The following is a 22,443-nucleotide window of genomic DNA, read 5'->3' as shown; positions in this document are numbered from 1 at the left end:
TTTGCTTTTAATGAAAATATGACAGATACAATGAACATTGTATTGGCATTTGTAAGCCTCTTATTATTAAATATAAATTGAAAAGCAAAAACAGTCATTGATGAAAGATTTAAGCAAAAAAACAAACTTGTGAGCAATGCAAGCTCTGCTTGTTCTATTGGGGATCCAAGGCAGTGGCGTAGCCAGGGTTGAAATGATGTGGATGTTTTGCCGAGTTGAGCGAGCCGAAAAATGTTTTGGACCTTTTTGTGCAGAAAATATTTTTTATTTAAGCACATGTACTCCCCCAGAATCCGACACTAGTTAGATTTTTGTTTAAATTCAAAATACCCACCAATTCATATATTTATATTTTTAACCAAATTTTATTGTTTTCTTGAAACTACCATCATTCAATTCATAAATATTTGATGTAAAGTTTCCCCCCCAGTCTTCTATTTGACATATCAAAAACCGTTTAAACGGACTCCATTACAGCGGCACTTCTGTATAATTTAGGAACTTCTGAGTATAGGAACTGAAGTGACTTCTCTTTCCAGGAATTTGATTCTACAACCTTTGATTTTTTATTACTGAGCTAAACGCATGCAGGAGACATAAAAATACCGGGCGTCCGATCGTCCGGTATTGTTAGCACTCTCATGTGTGTAATTCATGTCAGATTAAGTGAAACTCATATCATAAGCAATGTCTTTGACAATTTTGAAAATAATTCGTAATCAAATATTTTTAACTAGTAATGTCCCTTTGAAATATAAATTGTAATGGAAATCTCATTTCATTTGCTGTGAAGCTTTTATTTCTTTTTAGATATTAAAAATAAAAAAGAAAACGAAATAAAAGTTTTTTTTAGTTATTCCCTTGTTCCTTGGCCTTTGATAGATAAAATATGACATGTTATGTGCATGGCGGGGAATATTGGATCTTTGTTCTTTACTCAATAAAAATAAAATTAGTATTTGAACCTAAATAGAAACGGGAATTCATAAGCCTAGGACTTATCACGATCTATTACAAATTGATTTGTTTTATCACGTCGTTTACAATGTCACAAGAAACGATATCAGGATATGGTGTTTTAGTTGTTAGTTACTATAGTCAAATGAGAAGCCATCCCTCCACTAGGTTCAATTTCAGATGAAACATGTCCACGGGTCTGCGTATCAGTCCTCTCCGCTTGCCTTAGCTGATGACATAGACTATTTATACGAAGAAAAGTTAACTTGAAACACTATTCTGCGATTCATGTATCAAACTAAATTATCCTAAATGAAAGACCAGGCATACTGCTTCGAAAATGACTGGATGTTATCCTCATATCCTCAGCCTTGTTACATTTTGATACTTCCGAGTTAAACTGCTGTTTTTTTTTATTTTTGTTTTGTCAAAATGATGTGGATGCTTGAGCATCTGAGCATACATGCAAGCTATGCCACTGCAAGGGGAGGGTTCCTGATCAATGTTTTTGAATGGGGACATATAGTCCTGGGTTGGGACAAATTACTTTTGATTCATTAACATTAGTTTGATACCAATTTTCGTGGGTACAGGTGAACATTGAATTCAAATGTTCATTGAATAACATATTTTGAATAGGCTTTGAATACAGAGATTGGAAAAATTACAAAATCAAATATCCACGATTATGCAAGTTTTAAGCAATCCATGAAAATGAATGAATCCACAGTATTCTTTGAATGTGACCAATGGTTTTATCCATTAATAATTGTCAATATTATTTAAATATTTTAGAGGATGCAACCGATAGAGAATTGACAGATTTAATGCAAGAAATGGAAGTGATGAAATTAATAGGATGCCATGAAAATATTATTAATTTCCTGGGATGTTGTACACAAAATGGTAAGTGGTGTACTTTAAGGGTTAAAAACGATCTTGGTCCAATGGGCAGCACTTGTTGTCTGTCGTCCATATTAAATGTCCGTTAACTTTTAAAAAATCTTCTCCTCGAAATTACACAGGACCCATGCTCTGAGAAAACCATCAACTGCCCCCTGTCTGATTTGCTCCAAATGGTTTAGTTTCAGAGATATATACAAAAATCTGCATTTTACCCCTATGTTCCATTTTTATTCATGTGGGCCATGAGGGTTGGAAGGTGGGGTCATCTGATACATTTTTTAAAGAAAAAACATATTAATTATTATGGTCAAGTATGGTTAAATGTGTCTCAGTAGTTTCATAGAAAGAAGATTACCCACACATGTCAGATTTGCTCTAGGTGTAATACCACCATTGATTTTTCCCTATTAAAATTGAAAAAGGAAATGGGGAATGTGTCAAAGCGACAACAACTCGCCCATAGTCTTTGTTAAATTTGCACTTTTAGAAAAAATGTGCAGAATTTATCTTTGTTACAAATAAAGATATACTTGGCATGAGTAAAGTTTTATCCTGTCCAGTACTATAGAAAAAATTTAACATAACATTTGATTGCATACAAGAAAATAACCATCATTGGAACTTAACCAATCAAAGGAGTAGGAGCAATAAGGCCCTTTTTCGGCCCAAAAATTACTGTAAATTAAAAAGTTATCATACATATAGTAGATAAGATGCACACAGATATACAGATTATGTGACGTCATTTAAATATATTGGTAGATAAGGTGTACATCGTAGTTACAAAGCGAGTTAAAGTGGTTGTGAATCGAAATATATATATATATTATTGTGGAAATTCCAATACGTCACAAAGCAATATGGCGATTGTATACATCAATGTTGACAATGAAGTTGACAATGAGATGATGTGTTGAAACACGAAAAGGAAAATATCTCTCGAATGTGAATAAACTGCATGCAAACGTAAGTGAATCTATATATCAGATATTTTATTTAGTATAAAAGAATGCAGTATTATTCGATTTTGTTTTATAAAGAATATCAATTGTGGTAAATATAAATAATGTGTGTTGCATGAATTTAATATTTGAAATTTCAATATTTTCACAACCATAAAAGAAATTGTGTTTATTTAAATATTATGGAATCTAACATCTGAACAAGAATTTGTGTATTAATATTCATGTCACGTGATAAGATAGGCACGATAGTAGATAAGGTGCACACAGATATACAGATTATGTGACGTCATTTAAATATATTGGCAGATAAGGTGTACATCCTAGTTACAAAGCGAGTTAAAGTGGCTGTGAATCGAAATATATATATATATTATTGTGGAAATTCCAATACGTTACAAAGCAATATGGCGATTGTTTACATCAATGTTGACAATGAGTTGACAATGAGATGATGTGTTGAAACACGAAAAGGAAAATATCTCTCGAATGTGAATAAACTGCATGCAAACGTAAGTGAATCTATATATCAGATATTTTATTTAGTATAAAAGAATGCAGTATTATTCGATTTTGTTTTGTAAAGAATATCAATTGTGGTAAATGTAAATAATGTGTGTTGCATGAGTTTAATATTTGAAACTTCAATATTTTCACAACCATAAAAGAAATTGTGTTTATTTAAATATTATGGAATTATACATTTGAACAAGAATTTGTGTATTAATATTCATGTCACATGATCAGATAGGTACATGGTAGATTAGGTCCACACAGATATACAGATTATGTGACGTTATTTATATATATTAGTAGATAAGGTGTACATCGTAGTTACAAAGCGAGTTAAAGTGGCTGTTATTCGAAAATATATATATTGTTGTGGAAATTCCAATACGTCACAAAGCAATATGGCGATTGTTTACATAATAATAATAAAATTCTTTATTTAACGAAGGTAAAACATTTAACAATTACATGTTAATCTTCAAAAACTATCAATACAAATAAAAAACGTACAAAAATACATACAATATAAAATACATAATACAGTTAAATAAGCACATATGCATTCAGTAGAAGAAGAAAAAGAAATACATTAGTTTCATGCATCTTTATTCTGTTCAGTTAGAAAATAGTTTGAACAGTTGGTCATAAATGTATCTAAATTATCTATTTCTTTAATATTATTTGGTAAATTATTCCAGGTAATAAGACCAGAATATTTAAATGTTCTTTTCAAAAAATCAGAATTAGGTCTTGGTAAATGAAGAAGTGGCATGTTCACGTCCTTAATATATGCATATTTATTTGCCACTTGACTTTAAGAAGCCATCCTTTAACATATTTGGTCGGGTTCTTGTCTCTTTGACATATTCCCCATTTCCATTTTCAATTTTATCATCAACTAAAAAGTAAAACAAGACAAAGAAAATTTGCCTGTCTGTAATTGTAGGAACTTAATTTCACACAGTGGCAATTTTCACAAATAAATTTATATTCTCGCTCTATCATTTACCGAAATTGACGAAATACCTATTTGCTGTGACGATGTTTGATATTATACAAACTAAAGGCATGTAGAACAAAATCAGAAAACTTTTCCAAAGCCCGAAGTTTTTTTATTGTTTTTATTTTCTTCTTCAAAAGTTTGACAATGGAATTTGATACACAAATCCGAACATTTGAGTTTAATAAAGCATATTACACATAGAGTTTGTTCTAGAACGGGAGCCTGTCGTGAATTTAAAAGTGATGCAAAAGACGTCACACTTCTTCTGATGTCAATCGAAGTAAAACCGTTAAATATTTTAAACTAAACACTGGTGTTGTCACCATAACTAATTATGGTTTATTTCATACAACACAAACGATTTAAAATGGGCCGTGGCATTTTTGAGAAATAACTTTAAGGCCAAAATATTGGCCATGTGGCACAGATTTTCTGAATACCATTAAAGTCAATGAGGCTATCAGTTTTTACAAATACTAATAAATTGCAATTAACACCAATTAAAAGACTGATCAAATATAAAAAAAAACACAAATACAGTAAAAACATTCGACACTTGAGAGTGATAAATGAACGAAGCAGACATACTGTGGTGTCATCACACGAGCAATCATATACAGGTACCATGCAGAATAGCGTGACGTTATCAATTGTTGTTAGGGTTGCCATGGCGCTGTTTGATAAAGTTCGAAGCCAGGCCGATTCTTAGCAGTCAAAGGTAAAACGTTTTTCAATGCCATGGCAGTCAAAGGGTCAATACTTTATGATAAAACCACAAAAACGTAAAACGCTTCAAATTCTACAAACTGGCATGTAGACTCCTGCTGTCCTTTTGTAGCTAAGTACAAAAAATGTACAAGGAGAAGACATCATATCTAAGTTTTATTTATCCGGTTGGGAACAAACCCTCTATATGGTGTTTATACCTGTATAGAGGGATAAAATTATTGCTGGTGCTGGAAAAATATAAAATATGTTATTTTGGTGAAGTCATGAAAGGCTATTTTATTTCTTGCCTTGATCCCTTTCTGCGACAGGAAAGTGTCACAGCAAGAATAAGCTTTTGGGTCGATCTGGCCCCACGTAGATCCGGCCCAAGTCGATCCGGCCCAACGTCGATCCATCCCATATGTAAAATCGATCCGGCCCCAATAAAAAATATATTTATCATGTATATAAGAAATAAAAATAAAGATATATATTAATTGTAATTCATAAATTTTTATGATTTTTATTATAATGTCAATAAATGTAAAAGGTGTACGGTAAAAAAATAAAAAAGACCTTTGAAAAATATCTATTTTAGATGAGTATAAAACAACTAGGTTGATTATGTTTTTATTGCAAGTTTTCTAGATTATTGGGTATATTCATATTATAACGTATATAAAAGAACTCAAACATCAACATTAATCAGCAGTAAGGCCCTGGGTTCGTTCTCCTTACTTTTATCAAGGACGCATAATACTAAAATATTAATATTATGGGTATTTAAGTTAAATAAACCTTTTCAGATATTTAAATGGTATAAATTCTCGAAATTCACGAAAACACATGAAAATAATTAAAAGTTAATGGCTTGTTTTGGAGCATTAATAGGTCACAATAATAATTCTCACTGATTGTTGTTATAATTGCCTTTGATACATTAATAATTGGAATAATCCGAATGAAACAACTGGATTATTCGGGTTAATCTTAATCAAATTGGTTACGCTTCTGCGCATGTGCACCATTAGGAAATTTAATTGTGCATCCGAAAGTTTCAAAATAATGATATCATTTATTCATACAATCCATCTCGTGTTAAATTCAAGTATGTACGAGGAGAGTATGACTTCAAATCAATTATGCTTGAACAAAAATATATGGATTTAGTCATGTTAGTGTTTCTGTCTGTGTTCAGATCTTTAACGCAATCAAATCATATTCCAGTTTTGGACATGTGTTTTTTAGAACGAAGGTTAAAATATTTTATGTCAAAGAGAAGATGTGGTATGATTGCCAATGAGACTACTCTCCACAAGAGATCAAATGACACAGAAGTTAACAACTATAGGGCACAGTATGGCCATCAACAATTAGCAAAGCCCATACCGTATAGTCAGCTATAAAAAGCCCCGAAATGACATTGTAAAACAATTCAAACGAGAGATCTAACAGTCCAATCTATCAAAAACAAATATGTAACACATAAACAAAGGACAACCACTGAATGACCGACTCCTGACTAGGGATAGAAACATACATACAGAATGTTGCGGGGTGAGACATAAGAGGTGTGTTCATATTTTTTTTTTATTTAAGCGTTCATCCTGAGATTGCGGTACCTTTTTGGTCACTATTTATGTGTTGCGTCTAAATATGAATTGTAACACTTTATAGTGACTGAACAGGTTGATTTAACTTCCTCAAGAAACAGAAAAAGAAGACGAATTCAATGGAACAGCTCTAGACTATTTAACATGCAAGCTGATTATAGATAGATTTATAAGGATAGTAACGTAAGTTATCAATAGATTGAATAATAATGGGGATAACCAACATTTTTATGCCGCAGCCTTAGCTATGGATCTTATAGTTTGACTCGACCAAATGTTTGAAACTTATACACAATGCTTATTACGCAAAACACGGATCAAGTTTGAATTTTAGTGGCATAACTTTAACCTTTCTAGAGAAAATGTATAGTACTATCAAACACTTATCAAAACTGGTATATAGACCAGTTACATCCCTGAATAAGTAAACATTAAATAACTAAAGAGCATTACAAATAGTATCAACAGGTCAAATAAACAAGAAAGTACGATTTGAGAGTACTCTTAGTTACTGAAAAGCCAAAAACAATTAATTAAAAAAAAATCATGCATCAGAGACTAAAATCAACTAAAACAGATCCCAGAGATTTAGTATTTCAACGTCATGAACAGTCAAAGAAGACATGACTTGTGCAATGCCAAAAATAAATGTATGCTTGTTAACATATTGAAAAATTGCTGAATTTTTCGTCGTTTTCTTTCTTAAACTTAAGTTTCCCTCAACCTAACGTTATAAAACTTATACACAATTCTTATTGCAACAAAATACAGATGAAATTCAAATTTTGATGGTGTTACTATTACTTTTCTAGAGTTATGCCCCTTTACAAATGAAAAAATTACTGAATTTGTTAGTTGGTCTATCTTTTGAAACATGCTTGGTATAATTGGTTTTTATTGTGTAGAAAGATAGTACTATTATGTTAGATGGTCTATCTTTTGAAACATGCTTGGTATAATTGGTTTTTATTGTGGAGAAAGATAGTGCTATGATGTTAGATGGTCTATCTAATGAAACATGCTTGGTATAATTGGTTTTTATTGTGTAGAAAGATAGTACTATGATGTTAGATTGTCTATCTAATGAAACATGCTTGGTATAATTGGTTTTTATTGTGTAGAAAGATAGTACTATGATATTAGTTGGTTATCTTTTGAAACATGCTTGGTATAATTGGTTTTTATTGTGTAGAAAGATAGTACTATGATGTTAGATGGCCTATCTCATGTAACATGCTTGGTATAATTGGTTATTATTGTGTAGAAAGATAGTACTATGATGTTAGATGGTCTATCTAATGAAACATGCTTGGTATAATTGGTTTTTATTGTGTAGAAAGATAGTACTATTATGTTAGATGGTCTATCTAATGAAACATGCTTGGTATAATTGGTTTTTATTGTGTAGAAAGATAGTACTATGATGTTAGATGGTCTATTTAATGAAACATGCTTGGTATAATTGGTTTTTATTTTGTAGAAAGATAGTACTATGATGTTAGATGGTGTATCTAATGAAACATGCTTGGTATAATTGGTTTTTATTGTGTAGAAAGATAGTACTATGATGTTAGATGGTCTATCTAATAAAACATGATTGGTATAATTGGTTTTCATTGTGTAGAAAGAACGTACTATGATGTTAGATGGTCTATCTAATGAAACATGCTTGGTATAATTGGTTTTTAGTTTGTAGAAAGATAGTACTATGATGTTAGATGGTCTATTTAATGAAACATGCTTGGTATAATTGGTTTTTATTGCGACATAAGATAGTACTATGATGTTAGATGGTCTATCTAATGAAACATGCTTGGTATAATTGGTTTTTATTGTGTAGAAAGATAGTACTATGATGTTAGATGGTTTATCTAATGAAACATGCTTGGTATAATTGGTTTTTATTGTGTAGAAAGATAGTACTATGATGTTAGATGGTCTATCTAATGAAACATGCTTGGTATAATTGGTTTTTTTTGTGTAGAAAGATAGTACTATGATGTCAGATGGTCTATTTAATGAAACATGCTTGGTATAATTGGTTTTTATTGTGTAAAAAGATAGTACTATGATGTTAGATGGTCTATCTAATGAAACATGCTTGGTATAATTGGTTTTTATTGTGTAGAAAGATAGTACTATGATGTTAGATGGTCTATCTAATGAAACATGATTGGTATAATTGGTTTTTATTGTGTACAAAGATAGTACTATGATGTTAGATGGCCTATCTCATGTAACATGCTTGATATAATTGGTTATTATTGTGTAGAAAGATAGTACTTTGATGTTAGATGGTCTATCTAATGAAACATGCTTGGTATAATTTGTTTTTATTGTGTAGAAAGATAGTACTATTATGTTAGATGGTCTATCTAATGAAACATGCTTGGTATAATTGGTTTTTATTGTGTAGAAAGATAGTACTATGATGTTAGATGGTCTATTTAATGAAACATGCTTGGTATAATTGGTTTTTATTTTGTAGAAAGATAGTACTATGATGTTAGATGGTGTATTTAATGAAACATGCTTGGTATAATTGGTTATTATTGTGTAGAAAGATAGTACTATGATGTTAGATGGTCTATCTAATGAAACATGCTTGGTATAATTGGTTTTTATTGTGTAGAAAGATAGTACTATGATGTTAGATGGTCTCACTAATGAAACATGCTTGGTATAATTGTTTTTTATTGTGTAGAAAGATAGTAATATGATGTTAAATGGTATATCTAATGAAACATGCTTGGTATAATTGGTTTTTATTTTGTAGAAAGATAGTACTATGATGTTAGATGGTCTATCTAATGAAACATGCTTGGTATAATTGGTTTTTATTGCGACATAAGATACTACTATGATGTTAGATGGTCTATCTAATGAAACATGCTTGGTATAATTGGTTTTTATTTTGTAAAAAGATAGTACTATGATGTTAGATGGTCTATCTAATGAAACATGCTTGGTATAATTGGTTTTTATTGTGTAGAAAGATAGTACTATGATGTTAGATGGTCTATCTAATGAAATATGCTTGGTATAATTGGTTTTTATTGTGTAGAAAGATAGTACTATGATGTTAGATGGTCTAACTTATGAAACATGCTTGGTATAATTGGTTTTTATTGTGTAGAAAGATAGTACTATGATGTTATATGGTCTATTTTTTTTAAAAATGCTTGGTATAATTGTTTTTTATTGTGTAGAAAGATAGTACTATGATGTTAGATGGTCTATCTAATGAAACATGCATGGTATAATTTGTTTTTATTGTGTAGAAAGATAGTACTATGATGTTAGATGGTCTATCTATTGAAACATCCTTTGTATAATTGGTTTTTATTGTGTAGAAAGATAGTACTATGATGTTAGATGGTCTATTTAATGAAACATGCTTGGTATAATTGGTTTTTATTGTGTAAAAAGATAGTACTATAATGTTATATGGTCTATCTAATGAAATATGCTTGGTATAATTGGTTTTTATTGTGTAGAAAGATAGTACTATGATGTTAGATGGTCTATCTAATGAAACATGATTGGTATAATTGGTTTTTATTGTGTAGAAAGATAGTACTATGATGTTAGATGGTCTATCTAATTAAACATGCTTTGTATAATTTGTTTTTATTGTGTAAATAGATAGTACTATGATGTTAGATGGTCTATCTAATGAAACATGCTTGGTATAATTGGTTTTTATTGTGTAGCAAGATAGTACTATAATGTTAGATGGTCTATCTAATGAAACATGCTTGGTATAATTGGTTTTTATTGTGTACAAAGATAATACTATGATGTTATATGGTCTATTTTTTTTAAAATGCTTGGTATAATTGGTTTTTATTGTGTAGAAAGATAGTACTATGATGTTATATGGTCTATCTAATGAAACATGCTTGGTATAATTGGTTTTTATTGCGACATAAGATAGTACTATGATGTAAGATGGTCTATCTAATGAAACATGCTTGGTATAATTGGTTTTTATTGTGTAGCAAGATAGTACTATAATGTTAGATGGTCTATCTAATGAAACATGCTTGGTATAATTGGTTTTTATTGTGTAGAAAGATAGTACTATGATGTTAGATGGTCTATCTAATGTAACATGCTTGGTATAATTGGTTTTTATTGTGTAGAAAGATAGTACTATGATGTTAGATGGTCTATCTAATGAAACATGCTTGGTATAATTGGTTTTTATTTTTTAGAAAGATAGTACTATTATGTTAGATGGTCTATGTAATGAAACATGCTTGGTATAATTGGTTTTTATTGTGTAGAAAGATAGTACTATGATGTTAGATGGTCTATTTAATGAAACATGCTTGGTATAATTGGTTTTTATTTTGTAGAAAGATAGTACTATGATGTTAGATGGTGTATCTAATGAAACATGCTTGGTATAATTGGTTATTATTGTGTAGAAAGATAGTACTATGATGTTAGATGGTCTATCTAATGAAACATGCTTGGTATAATTGGTTTTTATTGTGTAGAAAGATAGTACTATGATGTTAGATGGTCTCAGTAATGAAACATGCTTGGTATAATTGGTTTTTATTGTGTAGAAAGATAGTAATATGATGTTAAATGGTCTATCTAATGAAACATGCTTGGTATAATTGGTTTTTATTTTGTAGAAAGATAGTACTATGATGTTAGATGGTCTATCTAATGAAACATGCTTGGTATAATTGGTTTTTATTGCGACATAATATACTACTATGATGTTAGATGGTCTATCTAATGAAACATGCTTGGTATAATTGGTTTTTATTTTGTAAAAAGATAGTACTATGATGTTAGATAGTCTATCTAATGAAACATGCTTGGTATAATTGGTTTTTATTATGTAGAAAGATAGTACTATGATGTTAGATGGTCTATCTAATGAAATATGCTTGGTATAATTGGTTTTTATTGTGTAGAAAGATAGTACTATGATGTTAGATGGTCTATCTTATGAAACATGCTTGGTATAATTGGTTTTTATTGTGTAGAAAGATAGTACTATGATGTTAGATGGTCTATCTAATCAAACATGCTTGGTATAATTTGTTTTTATTGTGTAGAAAGATAGTACTATGATGTTAGATGGTCTATCGTTTGAAACATGCTTGGTATAATTGGTTTTTATTGTGTAGAAAGATAGTACTATGATGTTATATGGTCTATTTTTTTTAAAAATGCTTGGTATAATTGTTTTTTATTGTGTAGAAAGATAGTACTATGATGTTAGATGGTCTATCTAATGAAACATGCTTGGTATAATTTGTTTTTATTGTGTAGAAAGATAGTACTATGATGTTAGATGGTCTATCTATTGAAACATCCTTTGTATAATTGGTTTTTATTGTGTAGAAAGATAGTACTATGATGTTAGATGGTCTATTTAATGAAACATGCTTGGTATAATTGGTTTTTATTGTGTAAAAAGATAGTACTATGATGTTATATGGTCTATCTAATGAAACATGCTTGGTATAATTGGTTTTTATTGTGTAGAAAGATAGTACTATGATGTTAGATGGTCTATCTAATGAAACATGATTGGTATAATTGGTTTTTATTGTGTAGAAAGATAGTACTATGATGTTAGATGGTCTATCTAATTAAACATGCTTTGTATAATTTGTTTTTATTGTGTAAATAGATAGTACTATGATGTTAGATGGTCTATCTAATGAAACATGCTTGGTATAATTGGTTTTTATTGTGTAGCAGGATAGTACTATAATGTTAGATGGTCTATCTAATGAAACATGCTTGGTATAATTGGTTTTTATTGTGTACAAAGATAATACTATGATGTTATATGGTCTATTTTTTTTAAAATGCTTGGTATAATTGGTTTTTATTGTGTAGAAAGATAGTACTATGATGTTAGATGGTCTATCTAATGAAACATGCTTGGTATAATTTGTTTTTATTGTGTAGAAAGATAGTACTATGATGTTATATGGTCTATCTAATGAAACATGCTTGGTATAATTGGTTTTTATTGCGACATAAGATAGTACTATGATGTAAGATGGTCTATCTAATGAAACATGCTTGGTATAATTGGTTTTTATTGTGTAGCAAGATAGTACTATAATGTTAGATGGTCTATCTAATGAAACATGCTTGGTATAATTGGTTTTTATTGTGTAGAAAGATAGTACTATGATGTTAGATGGTCTATCTAATGTAACATGCTTGGTATAATTGGTTTTTATTGTGTAGAAAGATAGTACTATGATGTTAGATGGTCTATCTAATGAAACATGCTTGGTATAATTGGTTTTTATTTTTTAGAAAGATAGTACTATTATGTTAGATGGTCTATGTAATGAAACATGCTTGGTATAATTGGTTTTTATTGTGTAGAAAGATAGTACTATGATGTTAGATGGTCTATTTAATGAAACATGCTTGGTATAATTGGTTTTTATTTTGTAGAAAGATAGTACTATGATGTTAGATGGTGTATCTAATGAAACATGCTTGGTATAATTGGTTATTATTGTGTAGAAAGATAGTACTATGATGTTAGATGGTCTATCTAATGAAACATGCTTGGTATAATTGGTTTTTATTGTGTAGAAAGATAGTACTATGATGTTAGATGGTCTCAGTAATGAAACATGCTTGGTATAATTGGTTTTTATTGTGTAGAAAGATAGTAATATGATGTTAAATGGTCTATCTAATGAAACATGCTTGGTATAATTGGTTTTTATTTTGTAGAAAGATAGTACTATGATGTTAGATGGTCTATCTAATGAAACATGCTTGGTATAATTGGTTTTTATTGCGACATAATATACTACTATGATGTTAGATGGTCTATCTAATGAAACATGCTTGGTATAATTGGTTTTTATTTTGTAAAAAGATAGTACTATGATGTTAGATGGTCTATCTAATGAAACATGCTTGGTATAATTGGTTTTTATTGTGTAGAAAGATAGTACTATGATGTTAGATGGTCTATCTAATGAAATATGCTTGGTATAATTGGTTTTTATTGTGTAGAAAGATAGTACTATGATGTTAGATGGTCTATCTTATGAAACATGCTTGGTATAATTGGTTTTTATTGTGTAGAAAGATAGTACTATGATGTTAGATGGTCTATCTAATCAAACATGCTTGGTATAATTTGTTTTTATTGTGTAGAAAGATAGTACTATGATGTTAGATGGTCTATCGTTTGAAACATGCTTGGTATAATTGGTTTTTATTGTGTAGAAAGATAGTACTATGATGTTAGATGGTCTATCTAATTAAACATGCTTTGTATAATTTATTTTTATTGTGTAAAAAGATAGTACTATGATGTTAGATGGTCTATCTAATGAAACATACTTGGTATAATTGGTTTTTATTGTGTAGAAAGATAATACTATGATGTTAGATGGTCTATTTTTTTTAAAATGCTTGGTATAATTGTTTTTTATTGTGTAGAAAGATAGTACTATGATGTTAGATGGTCTATCTAATGAAACATGCTTGGTATAATTTGTTTTTATTGTGTAGAAAGATAGTACTATGATGTTATATGGTCTATCTAATGAAACATGCTTGGTATAATTGGTTTTTATTGCGACATAAGATAGTACTATGATGTAAGATGGTCTATCTAATGAAACATGCTTGGTATAATTGGTTTTTATTGTGTAACAAGATAGTACTATAATGTTAGATGGTCTATCTAATGAAACATGCTTGGTATAATTGGTTTTTATTGTGTAGAAAGATAGTACTATGATGTTAGATGGTCTATCTAATGAAACATGCTTGGTATAATTGGTTTTTATTGTGTAGAAAGATAGTACTATGATGTTAGATGGTCTATCTAATGAAACATGCTTGGTATAATTGGTTTTTATTGTGTAGAAAGATAGTACTATGATGTTATATGGTCTATTTTTTTTAAAATGCTTGGTATAATTGTTTTTTATTGTGTAGAAAGATAGTACTATGATGTTAGATGGTCTATCTAATGAAACATGCTTGGTATAATTTGTTTTTATTGTGTAGAAAGATAGTACTATGATGTTAGATGGTCTATCTATCGAAACATCCTTTGTATAATTGGTTTTTATTGTGTAGAAAGATAGTACTATGATGTTAGATGGTCTATCTAATGAAACTTGATTGGTATAATTGGTTTTTATTGTGTAGAAAGATAGTACTATGATGTTAGATGGTCTATCTAATGAAACATGCTTGGTATAATTGGTTTTTATTGTGTAAAAAGATAGTACTATGAAGTTATATGGTCTATCTAATGAAACATGCTTGGTATAATTGGTTTTTATTGCGACATAAGATAGTACTATGATGTAAGATGGTCTATCTAATGAAACATACTTGGTATAATTGGTTTTTATTGTGTAGCAAGATAGTACTATAATGTTAGATGGTCTATCTAATGAAACATGCTTGGTATAATTGGTTTTTATTGTGTAGAAAGATAGTACTATGATGTTAGATGGTCTATCTAATGAAACATGCTTGGTATAATTGGTTTTTATTGTGTAGAAAGATAGTACTATGATGTTAGATGGTCTATCTAATGAAACATGCTTGGTATAATTGGTTTTTATTGTGTAGAAAGATAGTACTATGATGTTAGATGGTCCATCTAATGAAACATGCTTGGTATAATTGGTTTTTATTGTGTAGAAAGATAGAATTATGATGTTAGATGGTCTATCTAATGAAACATGCTTGGTATAATTGGTTTTTATTTTGTAGAAAGATAGTACTATGATGTTAGATGGCCTATCTAATGAAACATGCTTGGTATAATTGGTTTTTATTGCGACATAAGATAGTACTATGATGTTAGATTGTCTATCTAATGAAACATGCTTAGTATTATTGGTTTTTATTGTGTAGAAAGATAGTACTATGATGGTAGATGGTCTATTTAATGAAACATGCTTGGTATAATTGGTTTTTATTGCGTAGAAAGATAGTACTATGATGTTAGATGGTCTATTTAATGAAACATGCTTGGTATAATTGGTTTTTATTGTGTAGAAAGATAGTTCTATGATGTTAGATGGTCTATCTAATGAAACATGCTTGGTATAATTGGTTTTTATTTTGTAGAAAGATAGTACTATAATGTTAGATGGTCTCACTAATGAAACATGCTTGGTATAATTGGTTTTTATTGTGTAGAAAGATAGTAATATGATGTTAGATGGTCTATCTAATGAAACATGCTTGGTATAATTGGTTTTTATTTTGTAGAAAGATAGTACTATAATGTTAGATGGTCTATCTAATGAAACATGCTTGGTATAATTGGTTTTTATTGCGACATAAGATACTACTATGATGTTAGATGGTGTATCTAATGAAACATGCTTGGTATAATTGGTTTTTATTTTGTAAAAAGATAGTACTATGATGTTAGATGGTCTATCTAATGAAACATGCTTGGTATAATTGGTTTTTATTGTGTAGAAAGATAGTACTATGATGTTAGATGGTCTATCTTATGAAATATGCTTGGTATAATTGGTTTTTATTGTGTAGAAAGATAGTCCTATGATGTTAGATGGTCTATCTTATGAAACATGCTTGGTGTAATTGGTTTTTATTGTGTAGAAAGATAGTACTATGATGTTAGATGGTCTATCTAATCAAACATGCTTTGTATAATTTGTTTTTATTGTTTAAAAAGATAGTACTATGATGTTGGATGGTCTATCTAATGAAACATACTTGGTATAATTGGTTTTTATTGTGTAGAAAGATAATACTATGATGTTAGATGGTCTATTTTTTTTTAAAATGCTTGGTTTAATTGTTTTTTATTGTGTAGAAAGATAGTACTTTGATGTTAGATGGTCTATCTAATGAAACATGCTTGGTATAATTTGTTTTTATTGTGTAGAAAGATAGTACTATGATGTTATATGGTCTATCTAATGAAACATGCTTGGTATAATTGGTTTTTATTGCGACATAAGATAGTACTGTGATGTAAGATGGTCTATCTAATGAAACATGCTTGGTATAATTGGTTTTTATTGTGTAGCAAGATAGTACTATAATGTTAGATGGTCTATCTAATGAAACATGCTTGGTATAATTGGTTTTTAGTGTGTAGAAAGATAGTACTATGATGTTAGATGGTCTATCTAATGAAACATGCTTGGTATAATTGGTTTTTATTGTGTAGAAAGATAGTACTATGATGTTAGATGGTCTATCTAATGAAACATGCTTGGTATAATTGGTTTTTATTTTTTAGAAAGATAGTACTATTATGTTAGATGGTCTATCTAATGAAACATGCTTGGTATAATTGGTTTTTATTGTGTAGAAAGATAGTACTATGATGTTAGATGGTCTATCTAATGAAACATGCTTGGTATAATTGGTTTTTATTGTGTAGAAAGATAGTACTATGATGTTAGATGGTCTATCTAATGAAACATGCTTGGTAAAATTGGTTTTTATTGTGTAGAAAGATAGAATTATGATGTTAGATGGTCTATCTAATGAAACATGCTTGGTATAATTGGTTTTTATTTTGTAGAAAGATAGTACTATGATGTTAGATGGCCTATCTAATGAAACATGCTTGGTATAATTGGTTTTTATTGCGACATAAGATAGTACTATGATGTTAGATTGTCTATCTAATGAAACATGCTTAGTATTATTGGTTTTTATTGTGTAGAAAGATAGTACTATGATGGTAGATGGTCTATTTAATGAAACATGCTTGGTATAATTGGTTTTTATTGCGTAGAAAGATAGTACTATGATGTTAGATGGTCTATTTAATGAAACATGCTTGGTATAATTGGTTTTTATTGTGTAGAAAGATAGTTCTATGATGTTAGATGGTCTATCTAATAAAACATGCTTGGTATAATTGGTTTTTATTTTGTAGAAAGATAGTACTATAATGTTAGATGGTCTCACTAATGAAACATGCTTGGTATAATTGGTTTTTATTGTGTAGAAAGATAGTAATATGATGTTAGATGGTCTATCTAATGAAACATGCTTGGTATAATTGGTTTTTATTTTGTAGAAAGATAGTACTATAATGTTAGATGGTCTATCTAATGAAACATGCTTGGTATAATTGGTTTTTATTGCGACATAAGATACTACTATGATGTTAGATGGTGTATCTAATGAAACATGCTTGGTATAATTGGTTTTTATTTTGTAAAAAGATAGTACTGTAAATTCAGAAATTATTGCGAGGTTTTTATTATTGCGAATAATGGGTCTAAGTTGTAAACGCAATAATTAAAACTCGCATTTTGTAATATTTTAACTGAATTAAGCATGACTTTTCTCAAAATCGTAAAAATTAAAATCGCATTCAAGTGTAAATTGACAGAATCGCAATAATAAATGCACGCAATAATTTCTGAATTTACAGTACTATGATGTTAGATGGTCTATCTAATGAAACATGCTTGGTATAATTGGTTTTTATTGTGTAGAAAGATAGTACTATGATGTTAGATGGTCTATCTTATGAAATATGCTTGGTATAATTGGTTTTTATTGTGTAGAAAGATAGTCCTATGATGTTAGATGGTCTATCTTATGAAACATGCTTTGTGTAATTGGTTTTTATTGTGTAGAAAGATAGTACTATGATGTTAGATGGTCTATCTAATCAAACATGCTTTGTATAATTTGTTTTTATTGTTTAAAAAGATAGTACTATGATGTTGGATGGTCTATCTAATGAAACATACTTGGTATAATTGGTTTTTATTGTGTAGAAAGATAATACTATGATGTTAGATGGTCTATTTTTTTTTAAAATGCTTGGTTTAATTGTTTTTTATTGTGTAGAAAGATAGTACTATGATGTTAGATGGTCTATCTAATGAAACATGCTTGGTATAATTTGTTTTTATTGTGTAGAAAGATAGTACTATGATGTTATATGGTCTATCTAATGAAACATGCTTGGTATAATTGGTTTTTATTGCGACATAAGATAGTACTGTGATGTAAGATGGTCTATCTAATGAAACATGCTTGGTATAATTGGTTTTTATTGTGTAGCAAGATAGTACTATAATGTTAGATGGTCTATCTAATGAAACATGCTTGGTATAATTGGTTTTTATTGTGTAGAAAGATAGTACTATGATGTTAGATGGTCTATCTAATGAAACATGCTTGGTATAATTGGTTTTTATTGTGTAGAAAGATAGTACTATGATGTTAGATGGTCTATCTAATGAAACATGCTTGGTATAATTGGTTTTTATTTTTTAGAAAGATAGTACTATTATGTTAGATGGTCTATCTAATGAAACATGCTTGGTATAATTGGTTTTTATTGTGTAGAAAGATTGTACTATGATGTTAGATGGTCTATTTAATGAAACATGCTTGGTATAATTGGTTTTTATTTTGTAGAAAGATAGTACTATGATGTTAGATGGTGTATCTAATGAAACATGCTTGGTATAATTGGTTATTATTGTGTAGAACGATAGTACTATGATGTTTGATGGTCTATCTAATGAAACATGCTTGGTATAATTGGTTTTTATTGTGTAGAAAGATAGTACTATGATGTTAAATGGTCTATCTAATGAAACATGCTTGGTATAATTGGTTTTTATTGTGTAGAAAGGTAGTACTATGATGTTAGATGGTCTATCTAATGAAACATGCTTGGTATAATTGGTTTTTATTGTGTAGAAAGATAGTATTATGATGTTATATGGTCTATCTAATGAAATATGCTTGGTATAATTGGTTTTTATTTTGTAGAAAGATAGTACTATGATGTTAGATGGTCTATGTAATGAAACATGCTTGGTATAATTGGTTATTATTGCGACATAAGATACTACTTTGATGTTAGATGGTCTATCTAATGAAACATGCTTGGTATAATTGGTTTTTATTTTGTAAAAAGATAGTACTATGATGTTAGATGGTCTATCTAATGAAACATGCTTGGTATAATTGGTTTTTATTGCGACATAAGATAGTACTGTGATGTAAGATGGTCTATCTAATGAAACATGCTTGGTATAATTGGTTTTTATTGTGTAGCAAGATAGTACTATAATGTTAGATGGTCTATCTAATGAAACATGCTTGGTATAATTGGTTTTTATTGTGTAGAAAGGTAGTACTATGATGTTAGATGGTCTATCTAATGAAACATGCTTGGTATAATTGGTTTTTATTGTGTAGAAAGATAGTACTATGATGTTATATGGTCTATCTAATGAAATATGCTTGGTATAATTGGTTTTTATTTTGTAGAAAGATAGTACTATGATGTTAGATGGTCTATGTAATGAAACATGCTTGGTATAATTGGTTATTATTGCGACATAAGATACTACTTTGATGTTAGATGGTCTATCTAATGAAACATGCTTGGTATAATTGGTTTTTATTTTGTAAAAAGATAGTACTATGATGTTAGATGGTCTATCTAATGAAACATGCTTGGTATAATTGGTTTTTATTGTGTAGAAAGATAGTACTATGATGTTAGATGGTCTATCTAATGAAATATGCTTGGTATAATTGGTTTTTATTGTGTAGAAAGATAGTACTATGATGTTAGATGGTCTATCTTATGAAACATGCTTGGTATAATTGGTTTTTATTGTGTAGAAAGATAGTACTATGATGTTAGATGGTCTATCTAATCAAACATGCTTGGTATAATTTGTTTTTATTGTGTAGAAAGATAGTACTATGATGTTAGATGGTCTATCGTTGAAACATGCTTGGTATAATTGGTTTTTATTGTGTAGAAAGATAGTACTATGATGTTAGATGGTCTATCTAATTAAACATGCTTTGTATAATTTATTTTTATTGTGTAAAAAGATAGTACTATGATGTTAGATGGTCTATCTAATGAAACATACTTGGTATAATTGGTTTTTATTGTGTAGAAAGATAATACTATGATGTTAGATGGTCTATTTTTTTTTTAAATGCTTGGTATAATTGTTTTTTATTGTGTAGAAAGATAGTACTATGATGTTAGATGGTCTATCTAATGAAACATGCTTGGTATAATTTGTTTTTATTGTGTAGAAAGATAGTACTATGATGTTATATGGTCTATCTAATGAAACATGCTTGGTATAATTGGTTTTTATTGCGACATAAGATAGTACTATGATGTAAGATGGTCTATCTAATGAAACATGCTTGGTATAATTGGTTTTTATTGTGTAACAAGATAGTACTATAATGTTAGATGGTCTATCTAATGAAACATGCTTGGTATAATTGGTTTTTATTGTGTAGAAAGATAGTACTATGATGTTAAATGGTCTATCTAATGAAACATGCTTGGTATAATTGGTTTTTATTGTGTAGAAAGGTAGTACTATGATGTTAGATGGTCTATCTAATGAAACATGCTTGGTATAATTGGTTTTTATTGTGTAGAAAGATAGTACTATGATGTTATATGGTCTATTTTTTTTTAAAATGCTTGGTATAATTGTTTTTTATTGTGTAGAAAGATAGTACTATGATGTTAGATGGTCTATCTAATGAAACATGCTTGGTATAATTTGTTTTTATTGTGTAGAAAGATAGTACTATGATGTTAGATGGTCTATCTATCGAAACATCCTTTGTATAATTGGTTTTTATTGTGTAGAAAGATAGTACTATGATGTTAGATGGTCTATCTAATGAAACTTGATTGGTATAATTGGTTTTTATTGTGTAGAAAGATAGTACTAAGATGTTAGATGGTCTATCTAATGAAACATGCTTGGTATAATTGGTTTTTATTGTGTAAAAAGATAGTACTATGATGTTATATGGTCTATCCAATGAAACATGCTTGGTATAATTGGTTTTTATTGCGACATAAGATAGTACTATGATGTAAGCTGGTCTATCTAATGAAACATGCTTAGTATAATTGGTTTTTATTGTGTAGCAAGATAGTACTATAATGTTAGATGGTCTATCTAATGAAACATGCTTGGTATAATTGGTTTTTATTGTGTAGAAAGATAGTACTATGATGTTAGATGGTCTATCTAATGAAACATGCTTGGTATAATTGGTTTTTATTGTGTAGAAAGATAGTACTATGATGTTAGATGGTCTATCTAATGAAACATGCTTGGTATAATTGGTTTTTATTGTGTAGAAAGATAGTACTATGATGTTAGATGGTCTATCTAATGAAACATGCTTGGTATAATTGGTTTTTATTGTGTAGAAAGATAGTACTATGATGTTAGATGGTCTATGTAATGAAACATGCTTGGTATAATTGGTTTTTATTGTGTAGAAAGATAGTACTATGATGTTAGATGGTCTATCTAATGAAACATGCTTCGTATAATTGGTTTTTATTGCGACATAAGATAGTACTATGATGTTAGATTGTCTATCTAATGAAACATGCTTAGTATTATTGGTTTTTATTGTGTAGAAAGATAGTACTATGATGGTAGATGGTCTATTGAATGAAACATGCTTGGTATAATTGGTTTTTATTGTGAAGAAAGATAGTACTATGATGTTAGATGGTCTATTTAATGAAACATGCTTGGTATAATTGGTTTTTATTGTGAAGAAAGATAGTACTATGATGTTAGATGGTCTATCTAATGAAACATGCTTGGTATAATTGGTTTTTATTGTGAAGAAAGATAGTACTATGATGTTAGATGGTCTATCTAATGAAACATGCTTGGTATATTTAGTTTTTATTGTGTAGAAAGATAGTACTATGATGTTAGATGGTCTATTTTTTTTAAAAATGCTTGGT

At 29.2% G+C, this 22,443-nt stretch overlaps 2 protein-coding genes across 7 annotated transcripts in view; both read left to right on the top strand.

Annotated features, from left to right (window-relative positions):
- The window catches only part of LOC143059487 (fibroblast growth factor receptor 2-like), a 46,417-nt gene extending 41,429 nt beyond the window's left edge, over window positions 1-4,988 (top strand). For all 5 annotated transcript variants that reach the window (XM_076232994.1, XM_076232991.1, XM_076232992.1 and 2 more), the window contains 2 exons: window positions 1,753-1,863; window positions 3,135-4,988. In XM_076232994.1, coding sequence (XP_076089109.1) covers window positions 1,753-1,863; window positions 3,135-3,280 — 257 coding nt within the window. In that variant the 3' untranslated portion in view covers window positions 3,281-4,988. The remainder of the gene's footprint in view (window positions 1-1,752; window positions 1,864-3,134) is intronic.
- LOC143059674 (uncharacterized) overlaps window positions 1-22,443 on the top strand; it is a 211,218-nt gene that overhangs the window by 82,628 nt on the left and 106,147 nt on the right. The gene's annotated exons all lie outside the window — the stretch shown is intronic.

The sequence above is a fragment of the Mytilus galloprovincialis genome, chromosome 14 (genome assembly GCF_965363235.1).
Source record: "Mytilus galloprovincialis chromosome 14, xbMytGall1.hap1.1, whole genome shotgun sequence".
In the NCBI taxonomy this organism is placed as follows: Eukaryota; Metazoa; Mollusca; class Bivalvia; order Mytilida; family Mytilidae; genus Mytilus; species Mytilus galloprovincialis.
Note: the sequence above shows the minus strand (reverse complement) of the source record. Positions and strands in the feature narration are given on the sequence as shown.